Here is a 24,865-nt window from a genome sequence, read left to right on the forward strand (position 1 = left end):
TATTTTCACACCCTTCAGTAAAATGAGAATAACTTTTGAATGCGACATGATAAAGAGTTCATTCTTTTTTTGGGTGTTTACTGTCTGCTGCTGGTATCAACCAGAACTGTCTGCAGTCTGCTAGATCACACAGAACCAGAGTTATACACTATCAAAGACAGTATTTACAACATAAAAAAGAAAATTTGGTGTTTTATCATATGTAAAACAACATAAATAACACTATTTGTCACAAACCGCAGCTTTTTATGTAACTTCAAAGGGTTTTCTGCAAAATGATATACAGATTTTGCATTTATTCCACTGTATGTGGTTATGGGGACACTTCAAATATTTTTAGACAGAAATTGTATACAAAAAGGGTATTATTCCTCCCTTCAGTTGGAGTAAAATAACTTTTGCATTTATTATGATAGAGAAAAAATTCCTTTTTCCTCTGTAAGCTGACAATTGCTGGAATCAAACAAAACTGTCTGCAGGGACCTGAGATACCCAGGGCCAGAGTTATATACTTTCAAATAAAAACTTTAGAAAAAAAACATCAAAAAGCGCCTATTTAATTTTGTGTTTATTAGAGGACTGACAACACATACAACCATGTTTAGCACTTTCAACAGTATTTTATGTAACTTCCAAGGGTTTCCTGTAAAATGATACCAAACTTTTGTATGTAAACCTCTGCATGTGGGTATGGGAAGCTTTTGAAATTGGGTAGGCCAAATCCTGGCGAAAATCCCCAAAATAGCTTCAGGGTTTAAGAGACTGAAGACCAGATCCACTGCTGATGTGGCAGACACCTTCGATGTGTCTCAGCATCAAGTACAGAAGATAAAAAAAAGATTTGAAGAGACTGGAGATGTTTTTGACAAGCCCAGGTCAGGCAGACCCCGCAAGGCAACTGCTCGAGAGGACCGTTTGTTGGCTCGAAAATCCAAGGTCAGCCCATTTTCCACTGCAGGAGAGCTCCACAAGACCTGGTCACCTGAACTCCCTGTGTCAACCAGAACAGTTTGTCAGATTTTTGTCTCAAAATGGCCTCCATGGTCGAATCAGTGCCCAGAAGCCAGCACTAAACAAAAGACAATTGAAACACCATGTGGCATTTGCCAAGGCCCACATCCAGCTAAAAGGATGGATGCTGGAAAAGCAGAAGGTTGATTTTTCAGATTAATCTTCTATTGAATTACACCACAGTCACCTCAAATATTGCAGGAGACCTACTAGAGCCCACATGGATCCGAGATTCACCCAGAAAACAGTGAAGTTTGGTGGCAGAAAAATCATGGTCTGGTTACATCCAGTATGGGGGTGTGCAAGAGATCTGCAGGGTGGAAGGCAACATCAATAGTCTAAAATACCAAGAAATCTTAGCTATCTCTTATAATCCCAACCATAAAAGAGGCCAAATTCTGCAGCAGGATGGTGCTCCATCGCATACTTCCATCTCCACATCAAAGTTCCTCAATGCGAAGAAGATCGAGATGCTCCAGGATCAGCCAGCCCAGTCACCAGACATGAACATCATTAAGCATATGTGGGGTAGGATTAAAAAGGAAGCATGGAAGACGAAACCAAAGAATACTGATGAACTCTGGGAGGCATGCAAGACTGCTTTCTTTGCTATTCCTGATGACTTTATCAATACATTGTATGAATCCTTGCCATACCGCATGGATGCAGTCCTTCAAGCTCATGGAAGTCATACAAGATATTACATTTGGATCTCACAGCACCACTACTTAATTTGCTGGCATATTTTTGTATTTGCAGTAAATTTGTTCAATTTCTGTATAGGCGACAAAACTTTTGTCTTGCCAAAATTTGACCTCTCTGTCTTGATTAAATGATAAATCTTTTTCAGTGAAACTAATTTATTTCAGTGCATTTAACCTCATTTGGGAAAGTTTTAGCTTTTCATGTGAGCTATTTCTAACACCAAGTGATTATTAAAAGTCAGGTTAATAGCAGGTGTTTCTACAAAATAGTTAAGTGACAAGACTTTTGTCAGGGAGTGTATGTCTTATTCTTTTACCCATGACCGACAGACCCAAATCTTGTTCAGCCTGATGCTCAACCTTGTACAGTACACCAGATGATGACCACTGCAAGGTGATGGGAATCTGTGGTAATCACAGCCTGTGTCTCAAGATCAACATGACAATAGCAGACCATCTCTTAACTCTTATCTGACTAAATGTTCAGCATCATTGCCACAAAACAAAGAACATTGAATGGAGCATGTTCTGTACAATGATTCAGCAAACAATATAATATGGACTTTTTTGGCTAGCTTTTACAAACATTGACACAATCCTATTGACTTTTATTTTTACAGTTATTATAGTAATTTATTAATATAAGTAATAATTATTTACATCCAATTAATTTGTATTCTATGCTGCCTCTTTGTTTGTGCTAAAATGTATACATCTGAATGTTATGTTTTAATATGTTAATATTTAGTATTTATTTTCATATGGCATATGTCAGGATTTCAATGATTTCATGTAATTGTTGTCTAGTTACAATGCTTGTCTTTGCCAAATTGTATTATTAATTTATTTAATATTGATGCAGTTATTTAACATCCATATCTCATTTGAGTAGTGATTTGTTATATTTGCATTATAATTCATATATTTATTTTGATGTATATTTTTAACTTAACAATGTGATTTTAATACCCATATTTACTATTGCATGTCACCTCATGTAATAAAAAAGTTAAAATAAAAGTCTTTTACTGATGTCATGCAGTTCTGTTTTTAAACTGTTAAATCTTATTAAGTGCTGAAAAAAGTGCATAAATAACAAAAAACTGACTGCTAATAAATTAAAGGTTCTTTATAGCACCACTGGGGTTCTATGTAGCACTTTTCAAGGCAAGGTTCTATATAGCACCAAAAAGGGTGCTGCTATTGTAACAAGCTGAAGAACCCTTATTTGGTACTATATAGAACCATTTTTCTTAAGAGTGATTAATTTCCTGATCCTTTAAATGAAGACATCACAGATTCAAACAGACACCAGAATTATAAGAAAATAAAAAACAGACTTTAATAAATCTCACAATGTAAACAACTCCAAACACAGTAAAAAGGATGTAATTGTTAGTATATTGAAAGGTTGACTTTTTTACTTACAAAAAAATGCATCTTTATCAGTGAACTTGAAAACTGACCTTTCTCTCACTCATTTATATTTATGAATTTGGCAAACGCTTTTATCCAAAGCAACTTACAGTGCATTACAAGCTATACATTTTTATCAGTATTTGTGTTAACTGGGTTTGAACCCATGACCTTTTGTGCAATGCTCTACCACTGAGGTATACAGGAAAACACTCAACACATGTACACCTGAAATTGATCATCTGGCAGAACTATAAATCTTTCTCAATAAACTCTTGCACCCTAAAATACTGCATTTTCCTGCCACAAGACATAATAATTTGATTAGGCACCATCTGATATACAATACAATAACTCTCACTCCTCTCACATCCAGCAAAGAGAATACATTTTTAATGTCAATGCTTATTCAAGATATTGCCTCTCTTATAATGTATAATTATTTAAGGTGCAGGGAAGTGTGCTTTAGCAACACTTTGTCATGTTTTGCTAGTTAGTGTCAGTTGTGATTGATGTTATTAACTTATTATTATTGGGCACATGTTGGTTGTTTTGTTTTCACAGTTGAATTAAGAACCAAACTGCTTTTCCGATATTATTTGGAGAGCAACCCCTGACATAAAGTTAACTGTACATGAACATCTTATCTGTATGTGATACACCAGTGACCTGTCTGTTCTGTTCGTTGGTATGTGTTGCATAAAAAAATAAAAAGTATAAAGAACCAAACTGCTTGTTGGTTGGAACTCGGACTAATAGATGCTTTACCTAAATCATAAATTACCTTGCTTTACTCATACTTAAAAACATTACAATATTCTGAATACTACAAAGTTGATGCCCATAGTTTTTGCTTATGATGCCACAACTTTCCTGCAAAAACATGAAAAAAATCCAGTGGATATAAAGCAAGCCTATAAGCAGGTTCCTCCAATGCCAACTGCCTGCTGAGTCAGTACAATTTCAGCTGACATTCTGGTGAACATGAAGAATTTAGAGTCTCAATTATGATCTGAGATGACCACACTGTATGCAGGCGCTGGCTGGTCTTTGCTGGCCAGTTTTTTGCTGTTTGATTCCAAGAGAGCAGTTGAGCTCCTCATGTTGGAGATAGACTTTGCCTTGTGTACCTGTCGTGACCCCTGCAACCTCTGGACACATTCAAAGCAACGTTTGACCACCAGGTAGAAAATTTCACAAAGGGAGAGCAGAATGCACACCAGACTTGTCATCACCATAAAGATGGTGAAGATCCTCTTCTCTGTGGGCCGAGAAATAAAGCAGTCGACCACGTTGGGGCAAGGAGGCTCAGAGCATTTTATCAAGGATGGGAAGTCATAGCCCTCGTAGATATAGTACAGCAAGTACACAAAGGTTGCATCCACACCCATCTTAAATACCAGTGAAAGGACATACGTCCACCAGAGACCACCACGCTTCTTTCCAGTGTTTTCATACAGCCGCTGACAGCCATCACCAAACTTCAGACGGTGCTTTCGCTCTCGTTCCTCGCGGTACGCCACATGGAGCACCACAAGAAAAGACGGACAGGTGACGAAGATGAGCTGCAGCGCCCAGAGACGTATGTGGGACACTGGAAAGAAGTGATCATAACAAACGTTATGGCATCCAGGCTGAGCGGTGTTACATGTAAAATCCTTCTGATCATCACCCCACACTTTCTCTGCAGCAACAACGAAGACCATGACCCTGAAGAGGAAGACTATGGACAGCCACACACGCCCAAACACAGTGGAGTACTTGTTAACCCCGCTTAAGAGACCCTGAAGAAAAGCCCAATTCATGGTACCTTTTATCTCTTATGGTGTGTCACCTTAATGCCGGTCACCTGTAATAAGAGCAGAGGAGAGGCCGGATAGAGTTAGTTAAAAGAACTCAAACTGTGTCACTTACTTTAGGGACACAGGACAACACATGTCCAACAAAACTTTCTCTGCTATTATGAAATTATGACATTTTGGCTGGCCAGAGTACAACTACTAGATTAATCACGTAATATAGTTTAAACAGAATACAGATATGTATCGTGAAAGTAACATTTCTACTTTGCCCTAACAAAAGCAATTTTAAAAACTATATATATATATATATATTACTGTGCAATATATAAATATATATCTTTAATAGAATACAAACAGAAAATACAGGAAATGTGTATGTAGTATTAAAACAGTATTAAAGTATAAGTGGAAGTGTCAAGTTAAGTATTTTGGGTAAACTCCACTTGAGCAGTAGCAGGCAATTCTAATCGATTGACTTTAGGACTTCAGTCTGCTCAAAAAAGCTCTAGATGCGTTTTGTGCCAAGAGAGGTCACACAAAATACTGACTGATGCCTGAAGAAGACATTTAGTTTTGAAAATTGTTTTGTTTTAAATTTTGTGTACATATTTCCTGTATTTTCTGTTTGTATCTTAATAAAACGATTTAAAAATAAATATGGATGGACATTACAACTTTGCTAAAACAACAAAGCTGGTGATGGTGGCTTAAAACTTTTTGCACAGTACTGTATAAAAAATTATTGATTTTTAAATAACTGACAGCTTTTAGTAGGCTAGTAGCTAGAAACACAGGAAAACAAAATGGCTACTGCTATTTAAAACAAGCAAAACAAGATATGCAAAACAGGCCTAGTTATTTACTACTGTAAGATTATTCCATAGATTGACACTATCCCATACTAAGTTACCAATAACAATACTTTGTGAACTTGGAAGAAAGAGGAGGTTACACCCAAGCATAGGCTAGTCATACCAAAGACTATGTTTAAAAGATTAATCTGTTAAAGCAATTCTTGATACGAGATACAATTTTTCTGTTTTGTAGCTAAAAATAAAAATAAATCAGTGCTCTACTACACTATCTTGCTGTCTCCGTGCCCGCCGGACATCACAAAAACATATCCATTACTACATAAATGTCTAAAATAAAACATTTACTAGTCGTCTTATTTATTATATAAAGGTAAATTACACTTCTTCGGTCATTTATAATTTTGTGACCGAACCCATAAAGCCAACGTAGTATTTAACCATATATCTATGTATTGTGTTCACCTTTTATGACTTAGCCTACATTAAACTTAATAAGTTTTTAGTTATATTTAATAGCATCAATCGGTTGTAAATTGTATTAAGATAAAAACATGTTGAACTGGCTACACAATCCAAACGAATCTTCAAAGTTAATCTCTCAGTTTTGGAAGTAGCCTACCTTTAAAATCGAAAAATGCTGCCAAGAAAGGAGTCTTTATAATTATCTAATAAAATATCTCCAATAAAGAAAATCTTTAGTGTAGCCTATACTTACAACTTAAGAATGCAAAGTCATATATAACTTAGTGGATTCCGAGCACTGTGATTTACTTGCTGTTCTCCGCGAGTATGCGCTGAGATGCGTCGTACAAGGTTTAACCACAACTGTGACACGTGTGAGAAAATTTACATATTTACGCCACCTAGCGGAGAACATTGTGTTGACGGCACAAAAGTTCAATTCAATTCAATTCAATTTTATTTATATAGCGCTTTTCACAAAAGTCAATTGTTTCAAAGCAGCTTTACATAAATAGAAGCAGTGAAAAGCACAGAAAACGACAGATAGCACAACAAAAAACATGATAGCATGAGCAGTTAAATTTGCTGCGGCTATGACTCAATATTATAATTGCACGTATTACTAAAGCAACGTATAGAAGAGGAAGCTAGGTAAAGCCCAAAAAGGCTGCCTCCCCGGGGTATCCGTGTTTAACAGAGTAGCCCCAGGTGAAAAATGGGACATACTTAATATATTTAAATGATACTATACTAAATACATATTAAATGTATTATTTTAAAACAACGTCAAATATATTGAAATTATGTTAAATTGGAACAACTTGTCATTTAGTGCAATTTAAATGTACTTCTTTAAAATTCATTTGAAATTCACTTCTCATACACTTGAAATACAGTTAGAATATATTTAAAGCTTAATTTTACTGTGCATCAAGTACACTTCAATCAGGGGCGTAGCAAGCTTTTTAAAAGTGTGGGGGATGGATATATATAATTTTAAATTTGATATAAACGCACCAGAAACACGCGTATGTGCACCTGGGATGGAATTAAGCACCACACATGACACAACACCCTCTCTTCCTTCATAGACCTCTTTCACAAACTGTAACATTCATTTTTCATTGCTCACCTGTGAAACGTTCTGTGTCTCTCTCTCTCTCTTTAAACTGATGCCTCCAGCAACCTCATCTTCTAAACAAGGTGATAAAGGAATAAGGCTGTGGTACTAGCAAACCTTATTGAAACTTGAAAAGTAATATATTAAATTAATGCAAAAATATATAATGGTAATAGGCTACTGTTGTTTAATGTCAACATTTATCAACGTCCAGCTTTCAACTTCACTTACAGGATTTCTCTTGAAAAAGGTGTCAATCTTCTCCTGCCTCTTTTTTTTCTGTATCTTATTGATACTGCGTGACAAAAAGATAATGGTAAGCTCGATAGTGACATGGGTCTGACAGGACTGTTACTGCTAAATTTTGCTACTTGTGCCCTGAAAAGCTTTTTCTCTGGTGGTCTAAATGATGTAACAATTTACCGTTTTAACATTCAAATAATATAGGCTACACTTTTCTTTCATTGTTTGCATAAGTTACCTGTTGAAGAACTATGTCATCATTTCTCATTTTTTTCTCCTCAACAAGTACAATCATACACAACAGGTAGTATTAACAAAGTATTCAGCTAATCAACAAACAATGCTCAAAATATCAAATCGATTGCAATTTGTCCCTCATCCTCGTCAATTCCCTGCCTTCTTCATCACAGGTTATACATTGCATGCCACATTGTCTACATGACCGAATTTAGCCAGCTGCTGAACAATAACCCAATTAGCATTAGTCCCAAACACATATCAAGCTTATTCAAAAACCTCAAAAGCATAGAGTTGATTAAAGTGTTTAATAAAGTTTTTTAAACACTCATTCAAAGTAGCCTACCTGAAAAAGGGAGATGTAAATAAACAAAGTTCCCGCCTCCTCAGCGCGAGCTGACCGATCAACCAATCCGACCAAGAGAGGCGGGACTTAGAACAGCCAATCATCAGCCGGTAACACTCAAAGCCGGCGTCATGTTTGAGAGGGGAGGGGGAGAGAATGCAGCGCAGCGCAGCAGAGCGGCCAGAGAAACGGAGGAGCGACTTTAATAAGGCGTTCTTGCAAAACTGCATAAAAAGTGTGGGTGTTGAACCCTCTCACCGGGAAAAGTGCGACGCCCCTGACTTCAATGATACTTCAGCATATTAGAAATATACTAGCATTACACTATTAAGAGAAATATACTAGCATTACATTAATAGAAATGTATTACACTACTATTTTACTATCACCACTAAAGCTTTTTATATTTAAAAAGTTATATTAAAATATGCAAAATATATATATATAATATATAAAAAATTATGACACACACATACAGATTCTGAATCCAGAACAATTGAATACACTTCATATTGTGTTGTGTACATTACAAAAATATCTAAAGTAAATTAATCAAGCAAGCAAGCACAGAGACATACACAATCTCTTGACCAGAGAGAAACAATATAAAACAAATATCAGAGAAATGCAATTACAGTGCTACTTGTTGTACAACATTAACATTACATTTATTAATGAAAAGTACACTATGAATATGCAATTCACTCACACAAACAAATGGTGCTAAATAGCACTAAAAGTGGTTGACTGGCTCGTAATCATAGGGGAACCATTTTAAGTGCTATATAGCACCTATGTAGTAGGCTAATTGTGTAGCACCTGTGTAGAACCCTATTGTTGCTATATAGAACCGAATCTTGTGCTATAGTGGTTCTATATCACCCCCGGATGGTTCTTCATAAGTGCTTTATAGCGCTAAAAATGGTTCCCATATGATTACGAGCTTTTGTGCTATTTACCACAAATTATTTTAGAGTGTATAAATATAATCAATGATTATATAATAATCTTATTGTAATTCACTGCACAAAAAGTTACTGAAAAAATTTAAGTGCAATAAAACCAAATTAAGATAAACCTGCCAATAGCTGAAGCAGAACACAAAACAGTTTAGATGTCACATGTTTAAGTGGAGGGTCACTTCTTCTTACAATTCAGACACTGTAGTAATTGAAATCCGCTTTATCACAAGGACTGTGAAAAGGAAACAGAATACATACAAAATTAACCAATAATGAATGAACATTTGCCTTTGGCATAGATATGCATGCATGAAAGTTTTGTTAACTTCTCAGTTTACCTTTAAAAGCTTTGACTGTGTCATCATCAAGTTTTATCTGTCACAGCACTCTCCAAGTGACAATGAAAATAGGATTAGAACAGGCTCATGATATAAAGCAACCTGTGTGTCTTTAAAGATATGTTTTCTTTGATAATTGTGTTTTATTTAAACCTAGAGCATTTTCCATTGCTTGTCTATTGTGGTCTTAATAACTTCAGGGGCTTGTATGAAAATGGTTAAACAAACTCAGGGTTACAGGATTAGTTTCAAGTTGACAAAACCAAGCCAATGTCAACAGGCCATTGGTACAAGCTAATTTCATGGTACCCAAACCCCAGGATTTGCACAAATTAATCCAAAACTTTACTGGCTAACCAACTAAACTGGCTTCATGGTATAGGCCCCTGGTTCCCCTCTGTTAAGGAGATTTTAGGAAATCAGAAATTATGCCAAATGGTGTGTGCAAGGATAACTAGAAGTCCCTTACAGCTTTACAATAAGAAACTGCTTTTTACATGAATAACTCAAAAGGACAGAAATTAGCCACCTGGAAGGGATGTTTTGCCAACGTTTTTTTTTCCAAATCACTTGTCATTGGTCCCAATTAAAAAATGTCAATAGCAGTTGATCTGAAAAACAACAGGCAAGTCAATGATAATGAATGATTTTTCTTTTTAAGAATGACTTACCCAAAGTACAATATATTTAAGATAATATAATATAACCCAGCCTTACAATCTCTCATAAAAGTATCCCTTTTTACAATGTCATTTTTGTATCCATATGTAAGGAAATATATTTTAACAACAGACTTACCACCAAGAAAAAGTATTTCTAAGGGCTGTATATTCATCTGTTCCTGTTTACTTCTACATCTCTGGTTGGTTATACAGTACTGAATGTCGCTGTGCCAAAAAAAGAAAGAAAGGTTTAAATGATTTCTGAAATACGTAAGAGAAATACCTCTTCGCTGAGGCCTGGGCTTTAGCTCCACCCCCCCCCCCCATCTTCCCTTGCTGTTTTGTTAAGTGTCCTTGGGTTTTTGAAAGGCGCTATATAAATTAAAGTTATTATTATTATTGTTATTATTAGAGTGTTTGTATTGGGAATTTTTTTTGTATATGGGTTAGGATTAGGTTAGGGTATATATTTTGGCCAGTTTTTGCCTTTATTTAAAAGTGAGTTTAGAGAGGATAGGAAAGTACAGGGAGGAGAGAGAGGGGTATGGGATCAACAAATGGCCACGAGCCGGGAATCGAACTCGGGTCGCAGAAAGTGCGAAAGCCCCACATGTTGGAGCGCTGCCCACTACACCATTGGCTCCGACACTTCACTACATTCTAAAGCATAGAATCATACTGTGTATTCTTTAATATTGCATATTAAAATTTATTTAATACCTACTTACATGGGCGCGGGAAGTGGGGGTGCTGGAGGTGCTTCAGCCCCCCGTGGTGGCAAATATTTAAAACTGCAATGCCCATAAAATGATAGCTTATAAATATCTCTGATTGTTGTTTGTTACTGTTCCAGACATTTTGTATGTCATGTTTGGGCTGTGTGATGAAGAGAGAATTATTAATTTAGTAATTTTAAAATGATTTAATTCATTTCAGTGTGTGTTAGCCAATCAGATTTGTTTTGACGACGTGATTGCGATTCAGCTGATGCTGCAATACAGTCTCCTGAAGATGCTTATAAATAGCACGAAGTGTAAAAACTGTAAAATTACTAGGCTATCTGTAGTCTATCTATCAGATTCGCAATGTCTCAGAAGATATTTTTTTATTTTTTTCAATCACACAGCCCAAAAGTCCCGAGGACTAGCGTTATTTCTCCAAATGACTCCTTATCCTGCATATCAGAAAAAGTTAATCTTTTCAAAAAACTATTTAAAAATATAGCCAAATTGTTTCGCGATGTTTAACGCACATGTAAATGTAACAGAACATTTAAAGTAAACATTTAAAGTAAAGAAGATTTAATTAAATTATTAAAACGACATGAAAGAAACTAAATTGTAAAACATCGATGTACAATAAGGAACATGCGCATTTAAGAGTGGTGGGTATTTAAAAAAAATTAATATAAATTATTCCCATGCATCGATTTTAATGTTAAACATCTGTAAATCCAAATTAATACATATGGAATATATTCCGACAATTTAGGATATGATGTTTGAATTTTAAAGTCGAAAAATATCTTATTTTTACACCGCTGTGCAGGAGGCATGGCAAACTGAAACAAAACTTAAGACAAAAATATTACATTTACGTTTAAAAAATAGAATTAAATGAAACCCGTGAATTGAAAGGTCCACTAATTACCTTAACTCGAGTGATGTCAATAAAGTTTCCATGTTAGAATTTATAAATATTAAAAACTTAAACAAAAGAAAACAAAAGGCGGCGTAGGATACTGGCACGAGTGAATGTATAACTGGTCCCATTCCTCCGACTTTCCTCCAAACTTGCTCAAAGTTAATTCTCCTGTTTTTCTTTTTTTTTCTTTACATCTTCAAACTCAATGCTGCATTTAAGCTATACACCATACAGAACAGCAGACCCGTGCGTGATGGGTGCCAGAGGAGACTCCACACATGACTCGCGTTGCATTTTGTAACTTTTACAAATCATTTTGTAATTTGTGTAACTTTTTGGACACATTTGTTACTTTGGCCTAAATATAGTCTATATATAATATTTCTGATTATATCGCATAGTTTTCTCCCCACCCAATGAGGCTAATAAAGTAATGATAAAAAATATGCTTAATCAACGGTCCGGCCCGGCCAGAGGATAGTAGCAGAAAATAACGACCCTGGCAGATAATCTAAACTCTACTATGTTGCAATAGGCTATATAGTTTTTATGCACCGTCAGCTCAGCTGTACATTATGGATTGGAGTTGCGGGTGAGTTTTTAAAAGAAAACATAGGTAGAGTGGTCTGCAGAATAAAAAGCTTGTGAACAACTTTAGAATTATATAACTCTATACCCCGCCACCCCCCGCCGCCGCATCCGCACCCCAGCACCCCCTACCGAAAATATCTTCCCGCGCCTCTGCCTACTTACATTAAAATTGTGTACTTTACTTGAGTTTAAGTACGGTAATGTACTTAAATATTAAATGTAAAACAAAAACTTGTATTTATAAAATGTAAATGAGTAAAAATTATGATAATATTCTTTGGAATGTATGTTTTGCAAAGAAAAATACTGATAAAATACAAATACTTGAAAAAATACTTTTAAATAGAAAGTAAAACCTCTGCTTGATAGTGACCCTAGCAACTTGTCAACCAACCTGTGGTCTGTGGATGTTGGCATGAACGATCTATTTACTTCTCCTTTCTGTGTTTTTTGGCAGTCTGTAAAATGATAGCTCTGAATTCTTATTAAATCTGTTCGTACAGTCTATCGCACAACAGCTGTTTCCCATTTAGAAGCGTTTTCCCCGTGTTTGTTCGCTGAATTCACATTGTACTCAAATGCTGCCTCTGTCTTTTGCCACTCAGTGGGCGTAACCGCAGGCACTTTCGCCGAAGGTGACATCACGTGCATACCCTCACCGTCAACACTTCAAATTATTGGAAAACATGGAACAGGATTATGTGAAATAGGTCAAGTAAAGGAAAAAGTTGAGCATGTGATGTTATTCTGTCCTAGGTATGAACAGGAAAGGAATGAGTTAATAAGAAAGCTACATGAAATGGGATGCAAAGAATTTTCAATCAACAACATATTAAACACTACACTAGAATCTGGGGAAATTATAAGGTCAATTTTAAAATGTATTAAGTATAGTGGTCTTAGAAATAGAATATAGACATCTTTAACATACTACTAGACTGAAATCACTTCACACTCCAGCACAGGTGGTGTCGGTATGCACCAAAAAGTTGGTATGCGACCCACCAATAAATCCATAGAAGAAGAAGAAGAAGAAGAAGAAGAAGAAGAAGAAGAATAAGAAGAAAGCCTGCGGTTACGCCCACTGAGTGGCAAAAGACAGAGCGCCAGCATTTGAATATAGCGTGACCCAGAGCCATTAGCCGTTTCTCAATATGCGTTCTTGTCTGTACTTGTGTTCTTGCGGACTTGTGAAACGTCATCAGTCGCGGCCCAAGTACTGTTCCAATTCAAAGTTCGCATCAAGCCCAAGTTCACATAAAATCCCCGGATGTGTTCTTGATCCGCCCATTTTATCGAGGATGCATCAGAGGAGACTTGTGTGGACTTATGACAGCGAAGTTTCCCAGAATGCATTTCGCGTCAGGAGTTCGTTCTTCCGAGTCTGAACTTACAAGTTCGAACTACGAAGGACACAAGTCCGAGTTCAGCGTACTTGGTTTTGAGAAACGGCTATTGAAAAACAGAGTTGTGCCACCGGAAGTCCAGAAGCTCGCCCATCACGTGATTCACGGAGACTTCAGTTAGTTCCTAGAAGCCCATAGTGAGCCATTGTAATACATTGAGTTAGAGGCAAAGAGCTGTTATTTTTCTTAATTTATAGTCAAGAAACATATTTTTTTACAATATTTATATATCACATCAAAATGTGAAGGTAGTATTGTTATGTAGTTATATAAACAATGTTTTTTGACTTATTAAATTCACCAATTTAGGAAGATTTGTATGGTCATCTGCTGGTATGTCCCTTGTTAACATGTTTTACGCTGCCTTTAGTAACTTTAAAGCTATAAAATGCATCACACTGTGTACTAATGTACGTTTACTGTTAATAATATACAAAGTGAATGTGCTGTGTATGTAACTCATACTGGTTTAATTTATGAATATACAAAGCACAACATAAAAAAAGACTTACAACCCAGCAAACACAGAACGTTCCCCTAACGTTAGTTTTTGGTTATATTTTGGTTATTTTTTGGGAACCAAATAATAACGTTCTGGTAACGTTCTTTTTAGGTTTTATTTTTTGCAACCATAAAATAACGTTCCCATAACGTTGCAGGGTGGTTATTTTTAAATAACCTAAAAATAACTTATACAGAACGTTATTTTTTGGTTATTTTTTTGGAACCATAAAATAACGTTCCCATAACGTTGCAGAGTGGTTATTTTTAAAATAACCTAAAAATAACTTATACAGAACGTTATTTTTTGGTTATTTTTTTGGAACCATAAAATAACGTTCCCATAACGTTGCAGGGTGGTTATTTTTAAAATAACCTAAAAATAACTTATATAGAACGTTATTTTTTGGTTATTTTTTGGGAACCATAAAATAACGTTCCCATAACGTTGCAGGGTGGTTATTTTTAAAATAACCTAAAAATAACTTAAACAGAACGTTATTTTTTGGTTATTTTTTGGTTATTATTTTGGAACCATAAAATAACGTTCCCATAACGTTTCAGGGTGGTTATTTTAAAAATAACCTAAAAATAACTTATACAGAACGTTATTTTTTGGTTATTTTTTGGTTATTTTTTGGGAACCATAAAATAACGTTCCCATAACGTTGCAGGGTGGTTATTTTTAAAATAACCTAAAAATAACTTATACAGAACGTTATTTTTTGGTTATTTTTTGGGAACCATAAAATAACGTTCCCATAACGTTGCTGGGTGGTTATTTTTAAAATAACCTAAAAATAACTTATACCTAACGTTCTCTAATGGTTATTTTTTGGTTATGTTTTTTTTTTAGGAAATTAAGTAAAAGCACGCGCTTACCTCGCGCTCTTCACGAGCACCCGCTTTCTCTTGTACGCGAATTCGCATAATTTAAAAAATAACGGTCGTTAGCGGTTTTCTTTCCTCAGAGACATACATTATATTAGCGTTTCTTTTTTCTCTTTCTTTCTTTCTTAATTAACTTAAATATGTGAGAAAAAATGTATATATGAGTGATTTCCGATCGATTTGAGGAGAATATGAGGATAATATGATGTTAGAAACTTTTTATTGTCGAATAAACGAATAGCCGCCTAACTGTGGTAAGATCTTTTTACCTAAAGTGAATGAAATGTTTATTTATTTGGAATTTGGTTTTTACTTCAGAGTCTAACATTATTTAAGCGATTTATTTTCTTTCTTCATTAGTAACTTTAATATGTGAAAACGAAAATATATTTTAATGATTTCCATGAAGGAGAATGTGATGTTAGAAGCTTTTGATTGTTGTAAAAACTGAGAGCTATTCGGCTAACGTTAAACTGATTTGTTAACCTGAAGTGAATGAAATGCTTATATATTTGTTGTTAATAGGTTTTACCTCAGTCTAACATTTATTCTAGAGGTTTATTTTCTTTCTTCATTTAGTAACTTATATGTGAGAACTAATATATATTTTAGTGATTCCCGTCTATATGAAAAGAGGATGTTTTTGATTATTGTAATGGAGAGGCGGCTAACTGATGTGGTAAGATTTTTTGATCCAAAGTAAATTAAATGTTTATTCATTTTCAATAAATATCTGTTATAAGTCTTCTTTGTTGTGTTGAAGTCATTTATATACTTGATAAAATACAATGCTATCTAAATTCAATGTGTGGTGGGTTGAGTTTTTTTTATTTAAAATAACCTGTGTTATTCATCTAATGTTTCAATAGACATTTTTTCAGTAATAAAATAATTTAATTGTTATAAATGTTGTTATTAATATATTGGTTTATTCCTTTTTATATGGAAATGTGTTGTTTAACTTATTTTGGATAGATATGATAGAAAAAACACAATATGGAATGTACCAATAGACGTGCCATACTTCACTGCAGTACCAATAGACGTGCCATACTTCACTCCCCAAATGTTAATGGACACAGATCACATCAGCCAGTAGCTTACAGAGCTAACAGACGCTCAATATCATACAGGCAGCGGCGCTCCGCTCAGACAGCAGCCGAGCCAAACACGCTGATAGTGGGTGACAATATTATCAGAAACTTTGAAAGCAAGGCTACCCGTACATACTGTTTTCCTCGGGCAACGGTTTCTAATGTTAACAAGGAACTTTGCAACATTCTGATGAAACATAAGTCTGTCAGTCGGATTGTCATACATGTGGGAAAGAATGATATTCGGAAAGAGCAGTCTGAGCTCCTTAAGGTGGATTTCAATGAACTTTTTGAAACACTTACAAGACTGAAAGTTCAATCTTTCATCAGTGGACCTCTTCCAGCCCGAGGAACAAATATGTTTTCTCGTCTACTAAGCTTAAATTCATGGCTGCAAAAAACCTGCACTATGAGAGGACTGAATTACATTGACAATTTCAATATCTTCTGGAGTCAAAGGCAACTTTTTAACACAGATGGTATCCACCCAAACAAACTAGGTGCTAGGTTGCTTAAAGACAATATCTTTTTCTCCATGCATCATCCATCAGCTGAGTGTGCCAGTCCACTACTGAACAGCGGAAATGACCACAGGATTTCACACCAGCACTTGGATGGACATTCAGATGACAAGGATAAAACTCTGCAGTCACAACTACTGTTCACAGACACAGCTCAGGCTGAGCCCTGCCCACAGACCTCGCTACAGCTGGATTGTGAATCAACACCCAAGGACGTTTCTGTTGATAACACTCCCCCCCAGCCTTCAGGAACACCAGAATCACAGCTGATGTCGTCACACTCTCTCTCCCTCTCTCCAACATCACCACTTCTGGGCTTTTCAGAGAAAATGGAGAAACTGGTATCTGCTGGAACAAAGCTATCCCACTCTATTGCTGCGAGTCCCCAAATATCAACCAAGAAACGGCGGGCTCCTCATCCACCAAAGCCTTCGGGCCCAGCCCGCCCTCCCCCTCTTTCTGAGAGAGCACTCCGACCTCTGCCTCAACGTCAGGGATCACACCAGCCCTCATCTGCAAACAGCACTGGTAACTGATGTGTGTTGGGTTCCCGCTACGTCAGCAGTAACAATCATAAATATTTTAAGAACAAGCGGGCGCCCGATGTCCCTTTAGCTTTCCCTATCTCTGTCCTGACATGTGATAGAAAGACGAAGGCCGTCTCCAGCCGCACAGCAATTCTATCTAATCTACTGCCTATTATACATCATTCTGAGATTGATACAGTTCCAAATCCAGTTACTGTTAAGTTAGCACTTCAGAACATCCGTTCACTAAAGAACAAATCCTTTTTAGTTAATGATCTTATCACCACTAACAACCTGGACTTTATGTTTCTAAATGAAACTTGGTTGGATGACAGCTGCAGTGCTACAGTCCTCAATGAATCAGCCCCACACAACTTTACTTTAATAAGTGTCTGTAGAGCTGTTAGAAGAGGTGGAGGAATAGCTGCTTTATTCAAAGATGCCTTTCAGTGCAAGCAAGTGTTACTTGGTGATTACCAGTCTTTTGAATATCTGTGTATTGCTCTAAAAGGTACACCACGCATTCTGTTTACAATTATTTATAGACCTCCCAAATACACCTCAGCATTTGTTGATGAATTTACAGAACTTTTATCAACGATTTCCTCTGAATTTGATTATTTTGTTATTGCTGGAGATTTCAATATTTATATAGACAATTCAGAAAACAATACTGCGATTGAACTGTTAAATGTTTTAAACACTTTTGATCTGACCCAGCACGTGCAAGGTCCTACACACAATCGGGGACACACTCTTGATCTGCTCATTAGCAAGGGTCTAAACATTTCATCCACTGTAATCAAGGATGAAGCGCTATCTGACCATTTCTGTGTTTACTTTGATTTATTGATCTGTCCTGCCACTGATGCTAGATTTGTCTATGTCAAAAAAAGGTTCATAAATGAGAACACCAGTGAGGTATTTATGAATGCTATGTCAATGTTGCCAAACATATCGGCAGACTCTGTTGATATTCTCCTTGAAAACTTTAACATAAAAGTTAAAGATGCTATTGATGATATAGCTCCAGTAAAGGTCAGGGTGATCACTGGCAGACGTAAAGCACCCTGGAGAAACACTACAGCAGTACAGCGCATGAAAAGAACATGCAGAAAAGCTGAACGTATGTGGCGGAAAACAAAACTTGAAGTACATTATAGCATCTATAAAGACAGTCTTCGTGCTTTCAATGTAGAACTAGGCACAGCTAGACAGACCTTCTTTTCAAACATTATCAACAACAACATAAACAACACTCGCACTCTTTTTGCTACTGTAGAGAGACTAACAAACCCCCCAAATCAAGTTCCTAGTGAAATGCTCTCTGACAACAAATGCAATGAGTTTGCAACTTTTTTCTCTGAGAAGATCAGTAATATCAGAATGGCAATCAATACGACCTCAAATTGTACTGTGGTCAGTCAGATAGCATTGCAACAACCTCAGAAATTAGCCATTCTCTCAGAATTTGACATAATTGATATAAAAACCTTGGAAGAAACAGTACAACATCTTAAAGCATCAACTTGCAGCCTTGACACGCTCCCCACATCTTTTCTCAAAAAGGTGCTTAACTGCTTAGAAACTGACCTCTTAAAAATAGTAAACACCTCTCTGATCACAGGCACTTTTCCAGAGTCATTAAAAACAGCAGTTGTTAAGCCTCTCCTAAAAAAGAGTAACCTAGACAAAACCATACTTAGCAACTACAGACCTATCTCAAATCTTCCGTTTATAAGCAAGATCATTGAAAAGGTTGTTTTCAATCAGCTGAACAAATTCTTAAACTCAAATGGCTATCTGGACAACTTTCAATCTGGTTTCCGTCAGCATCACAGCACAGAGACAGTGCTCATAAAGATAATAAATGATATTCGCTTAAACTCTGATTCAGGTAATATATCAGTGCTGGTGCTACTAGATCTTAGTGCTGCCTTTGACACAGTAGATCACACCATACTCTTACATAGACTGGAAACCTGGGTAGGACTTTCTGGGATGGTCCTCAAATGGTTTAAAACATACCTACAAGGAAGAGGTTACTATGTGAACATAGGTAACCATAAATCTGAGTGGACATCAATGACATGTGGAGTCCCACAGGGTTCAATTCTTGCACCACTTCTGTTTAATTTGTATATGCTCCCACTTGGTCAAATAATGAAAAAGAACCAAATTGCTTACCACAGCTATGCAGATGACACCCAGATATACTTAGCCCTGTCACCCAATGACTACAGCCCCATTGACTCTCTATGTAAATGCATTGAGGAAATTAACTGTTGGATGCGTCAAAACTTCCTCCAGTTAGACAAAACTGAAGTCATTGTATTTGGAAATAAAGATGAAACTCTCAAAGTTAACACATACCTTGACTCTAGGGGTCTAAAGACACAAAATAAAGTCAGAAATCTTGGTGTAATTTTAGAGTCTGACCTTAATTTCAGTAGTCACGTGAAAGCAATAAGCAAATCAGCTTACTACCATCTCAGAAATATTGCCAGAATTAGATTTTTTGTCTCAAGACAGGACTTAGAGAAACTTGTTCATGCCTTCATCACCAGCAGGGTGGATTACTGCAATGGACCCCTTACGGGGATCCCCAAAAAGACCATTAGACAGCTGCAGCTCATACAGAACGCTGCTGCCAGAATTCTGACCAGAACCAAAAAATCTGAGCACATTACTCCAGTCCTCAGGTCCTTACACTGGCTTCCTGTCACATTTGATAGACTTTAAAGTATTGTTACTCGTTTATAAATCACTTCATGGCTTAGGACCCAAATACATGACAGAACTATGGAATAAATTTCCCGCCAAATGTATTGAGGTCACGGTTCAAAAAATAATATGCGTGAATGAAAAAATAATACGCGCAAATTTGATCTTTAAACAGAATTAAAATTAAATTGCACAAAACTGAAAAACGAATGCAAATTTATCCAAATTGCATACAAAATGACATTTTCTTTGTTTATATTACTCCTTTATTTCTTCTCTCTAATATTTTCTGCTCATATTTATTTGTTTTGTATGCTTGTGCTGTTTTTATTCTCGCTCTTATTTCCACACTCTGCGCTTGCTTTTCCAAAAGTTGCCGTTAGAGTTTCATGCAAATCAGGGCGGACTTAAGCGTCACCATTGGTCCGCTAGTTGTAGATTGACAGCTCCTTTAGCCACTCAGTTGAAGAGGAAGTTGACGTCACTCCAGTGCGACTCCCGGCTGCATAGTCGTGCAGGAGAGGATGGATAACCGTCAGCTGGCAAATATTAGACAATTAAATATCATTAAACAAAATATTGTTAGTGTTTGACAGAAATACACTTATGTCTGTTGTGAGTACTCTTTGTCAGTTCTTTAAGATAATGTGTCATCCAAGTAAATGAAAGTCTGTTAACACGAATCCTTTTAGCTAGTTTAGGTTTAGGCAGTGGAGTGAGTCTTTGCAGTTTAAGGCTAAAATGAATTACATACATTGGCTTTACACATTCTATGCTCAGTACACTATAATGATAAAGTGATAATAGTTAAGTTATGTGCAAACGTATACAGTATGAAACAAAAAATATTACGACATCTTAAGCATTCAGACCTTTCATAGATGGCTGTCTGCTTTTTAGGACAAATATATTTATGAAATTACCATTGGTAGACTTCAGCCAAGTTGTACATCTGAACGATCTTGACTAAAAAAAAAACATAATAGCAAACGGCCTGAATATCAGTGTGGTGCTTCAGGTTTTTATTTTGAATAAATGTACAGTAGTTATAACATGTTATAAAAGGAAGCTTTGTGTTTAACACTACTGTAGGGGATTTCCCAATATTGATAAGAAATAAAGCATTTTCAAACCAATTGCTTTTGTTTTATTTTCAGACCCATTGTGTTTACTCGGGCATTACATTATTTGTATTAATACAAATAAATAATAAATAATACAACTCAACAATACAGAAAAGGCTTTGTTTATTATCTGTGCTAGGAACTGCCTAACCGAGTTAAATGACACAAATTAAAATAACTGTATGCTAAATTTACATAAATTATAAACTGATGCTTTAAGCTCCAATCCAGTAAGCTGCACAAAATAAAACTAAATATATACAATCTCTGAATTGTGAATTTCCATTAATAGTCCTTTATTGAGCCAATATTCATATTCTGACAGCATACAAAGAAAATAAGTTTAAAAACACTGCATTACTTTCTTGCATATGACGTGTGTGAATAAATAGATACACATAATATACTTTAAATATTGGACATATATAAATATTGGACATAAGGAGATTGGTTTAAAGATGTTTAAAATCTCCAGCATGTCTCTTGATGTGTCAGTGCCAGAACACAGAAATGGATCAAAGTAGCCAGATTTAGTGCAAAGGTTTATTTATCTCCACATATATTAAGATTATTAGGTGACAGGCAGGGTTGTAGAAAGGCTACATGTGTTTCAAACTGTACACGGGAAGGTACGTGTACAGTGTACAGTTTTATAGGACCTGTTGCAATAAGACCACGTAATATTGTGCCAAAACGTTTGCAATATAAACGTAAAAACAAATATATAAACATGCATTTAAATCCAGCACAAAAATGCCACTGTGAGTGTATAATGAGCACATTAAAAGCAAAAGTATTCATATAACGTCATTTAATGTCTCGTATTACAATAAATATAGCTCTCATGACTTCACATAACAGCATAAATTCATGAATAAACATAAAGAAGCAGGATTGATATGCAAACTGTACTATTATTACTTAAATAAAGGTAATATTACTGAAGTAAACTTTGAGGTAAATACGCTAAGCGCTAACCGCTAAGTGTAACTAAGCTCAATAACAGTAGAAAAATTCAATTTTCTCTCAAAACGGACTCTATAAATGCCAATAATTATATTTAAAGAAACTGTACATGCATACTTCACTACCGGTGAATATACAAAAAGTTATCTGAAATTATCAAAGCCCATCTGACGGTTATCCATCTTCACCTGCACGATCGCCTGCTTTGAGTCGCACCGAAGTGACGTCAACACCCTCTCTTCGACTGATTGGCTAGAGGAGGAGCTGTCAATCTAAAACTAGCGGACCAATGGCGACACTTAAAGTCTGCCCTGATTTGCATGAAACTCTAACTGCAACTTTTGGAAATGCAAGCGCAGAGTGTGGAAATAAGAGCAAGGGAAAAACAACACAAGCATACAAAAAAAATTAATATGAGCAGAATATATTAGAGAGAAGAAAAAAATGAAAAATATAATCAAAGAAAACGTCATTTTGTATGCAATTTGGATAACTTTGCATTCGTTTTTCAGTTTTGTGCAATATAACTTTAAATCTGTTTAAAGTTCTGATTTGCGCTTATTATTATTTTATTCATGCATATTATTTTTTAATCCGTGACCTCAATACATTAGGCGGGAAATTTATTCCATACAGATATGCTAACTGAATATAAACCTAACAGATTACTCAGATCATTAGGATCAGGTCAGTTAGAAATACCAAGGGTTCACTCAAAACAAGATGCGTCAGCATTTAGTTATTATGCCACCTCTAGCTGGAATCAACTTCCAGAAGAGATCAGATGTGCTTCAACAGTAAACACTTTTAAATCTAGATTAAAAACACATCTGTTTAACTCTGCATTTACTGAATGAGCACTGTGCTGCTTCACACTGACTGCACTTTTAACTCAAGTCACTTTTACTCCTGTTTTATTCTTTTTAATATTTTAAACTGTTTTATTAAAATCACATTTATTTTCTTTAATTGTTATTTTAAATTCTCATGTTTCTTTGTCTTTATTGTGATCTTATCGTGTATATCTTAATTTTACATTTTCTTTTTCTTTTTTTATATATTGTTTTCTCATCTCTGTGTAAAGCACTTTGAATGACCTCTGTGTATGAAATGTGCTATACAAATAAACTTGCCTTGCCTTGCCTTGCCTTGCCTAGAATCTTGAGCTCTGCGCGCTCTTTCAGTGCGTGCACGGAGCCGCGGCAACGCGCACTGTCCTGTAGATCATTAAACTGTTTTTGTTCCATGTCAACTGTGCATACTCCCAGCAAAAATGTTGGGTCCCCAAAACGTTCTCCTAACGTTAGAATAACGTTCCCATAACGTTAGATTTTGGTTCCCATAATGTTATTTTTTTAAGGTTTGTTTTTGGTTAGCCAGGAAAGTTTTCTTTACGAAAATAGAACGTTATTTTTAGGTTAGTTTAACGTTCCCCTAACGTTATTCTAACGTTATAATAATGTTAGGAGAACGTTAGTTTTAGGTTAATTTAAAGTTTTTCTAACGTTATTCTAACCTAAAACTAACGTTCTCCTAACGTTATTATAACGTTATCATAACGTTAAACTAACCTAAAAATAACGTTCTATTTCCGTAAAGAAAACTTTCCTGGCTAACCAAAAACAAACCTAAAAAAATAACGTTATGGGAACCAAAAACTAACGTTAGGGGAACGTTTTTAGAACCAAAAACTAACGTTAGGAAAACGTTTTGGAACCAAAAATTGTTAGCTGGGAAAGCACTTTGTTTAATTTATAAATTATAATAATATTTCTGGCTTAGTGTAGTTTTCTTTTTGTTGTTAATATAAACATCTGATGGGAAATAACATCATCATCACTTTAAATGATTACTAATCTACATTTGACAAGTTATTAATAAATTAACTTATTTTATTTAATTTATTAACCAGCAAAACCAGTGTCAAAAACATACACGTTTGATGCATAAATATGCACTTTATAACACCATCACGTTATTTAATAGCCTCTCTAATTACACAATATGTACAATAATGGATGACTCTGCATTAAGAAAACGAAATTTACCAATAAAAGGCTGTTCGTGGTTTGTTGTGTGTTTGCTAAAGTTATCCACAGCTTGTCCTAGCCTGACCCGTTTTCTAGTGATGTGACATCTGAAGCGAAGCTCCGGAGCTTGTGTTGAGCAAAAAGGGGCGTTCCAGATGAAGCCCCGATTCGAGGCTTGTATCGTTTCCGTGAAAATCACGTGACGATGACAAACGAGGCCTCGTTTTCTGTTGAATACGTCATTGCTTCACTCTGAGTATCGCCTCCGGATAAAAATGGTTCGAAACTCGCGCCTCTTGTGGGTTTTGCAGTACGTTTGCATTGGTGTTGAGGTGTTGGTTGTACGTAGTGGAGTTTGTAGTGAGTTTGTAGTATAGTTATCATTATATATCATAGCCTGTATTATACATTATATACACTGACGATTATATTAGAGTAAATTATACATAGCCTAGGAAAGTAGATCATTAGAGTAAATTAGCATATATCTAGTTCTAATACCTATAATACGTAATTATTTTGCTATATATATTATGATATATATATATCGCCTATTAGTAGTAGTTTTATTATTATTATATATAGTATTGCTGTTGTTATTATTATTATTATTATAATTAAAAAAAGACTAGACTTTATTAGGGATAGCCTAGGAGGACTGAGGATCCATTGGGATATTGAAACAAACAGAAGCTCCAATATCCCAATTTATATAAGCTGGCACTGAC

The 24,865-nt window shown here is 35.6% G+C and overlaps 1 protein-coding gene and 1 long non-coding RNA gene across 3 annotated transcripts; both read right to left on the reverse strand.

Moving 5' to 3' along the window:
- Positions 1-3,032: 3,032 nt before the first annotated feature.
- Positions 3,033-6,579, reverse strand: gjb10 (gap junction protein beta 10). 2 transcript variants are annotated; one of them, XM_065245114.2, is made up of 2 exons: positions 6,464-6,579; positions 3,033-4,980 (listed from the first exon to the last, which is right to left on the reverse strand). In XM_065245114.2, exon 2 carries the CDS (start codon positions 4,934-4,936, stop codon positions 4,133-4,135), a length of 804 nt encoding a protein of 267 aa, XP_065101186.2. In that variant the 5' UTR covers positions 4,937-4,980; positions 6,464-6,579; the 3' UTR covers positions 3,033-4,132. The 2 variants fall into 2 exon arrangements, with proteins under 2 accessions (XP_065101186.2, XP_065101187.2); XM_065245115.2 differs by having other exon boundaries at positions 6,368-6,507.
- A 2,136-nt stretch (positions 6,580-8,715) lies between these two features.
- On the reverse strand, positions 8,716-24,613 carry LOC135760291 (uncharacterized). Its single transcript, XR_010537363.2, has 5 exons — positions 24,156-24,613; positions 10,255-10,343; positions 9,986-10,067; positions 9,457-9,506; positions 8,716-9,350 (listed from the first exon to the last, which is right to left on the reverse strand). It is a non-coding gene; the product is annotated as an uncharacterized lncRNA (long non-coding RNA).
- Positions 24,614-24,865: the final 252 nt, after the last annotated feature.

This window comes from Paramisgurnus dabryanus, chromosome 17 (assembly GCF_030506205.2).
Source record: "Paramisgurnus dabryanus chromosome 17, PD_genome_1.1, whole genome shotgun sequence".
NCBI lineage: Eukaryota > Metazoa > Chordata > Actinopteri > Cypriniformes > Cobitidae > Paramisgurnus > Paramisgurnus dabryanus.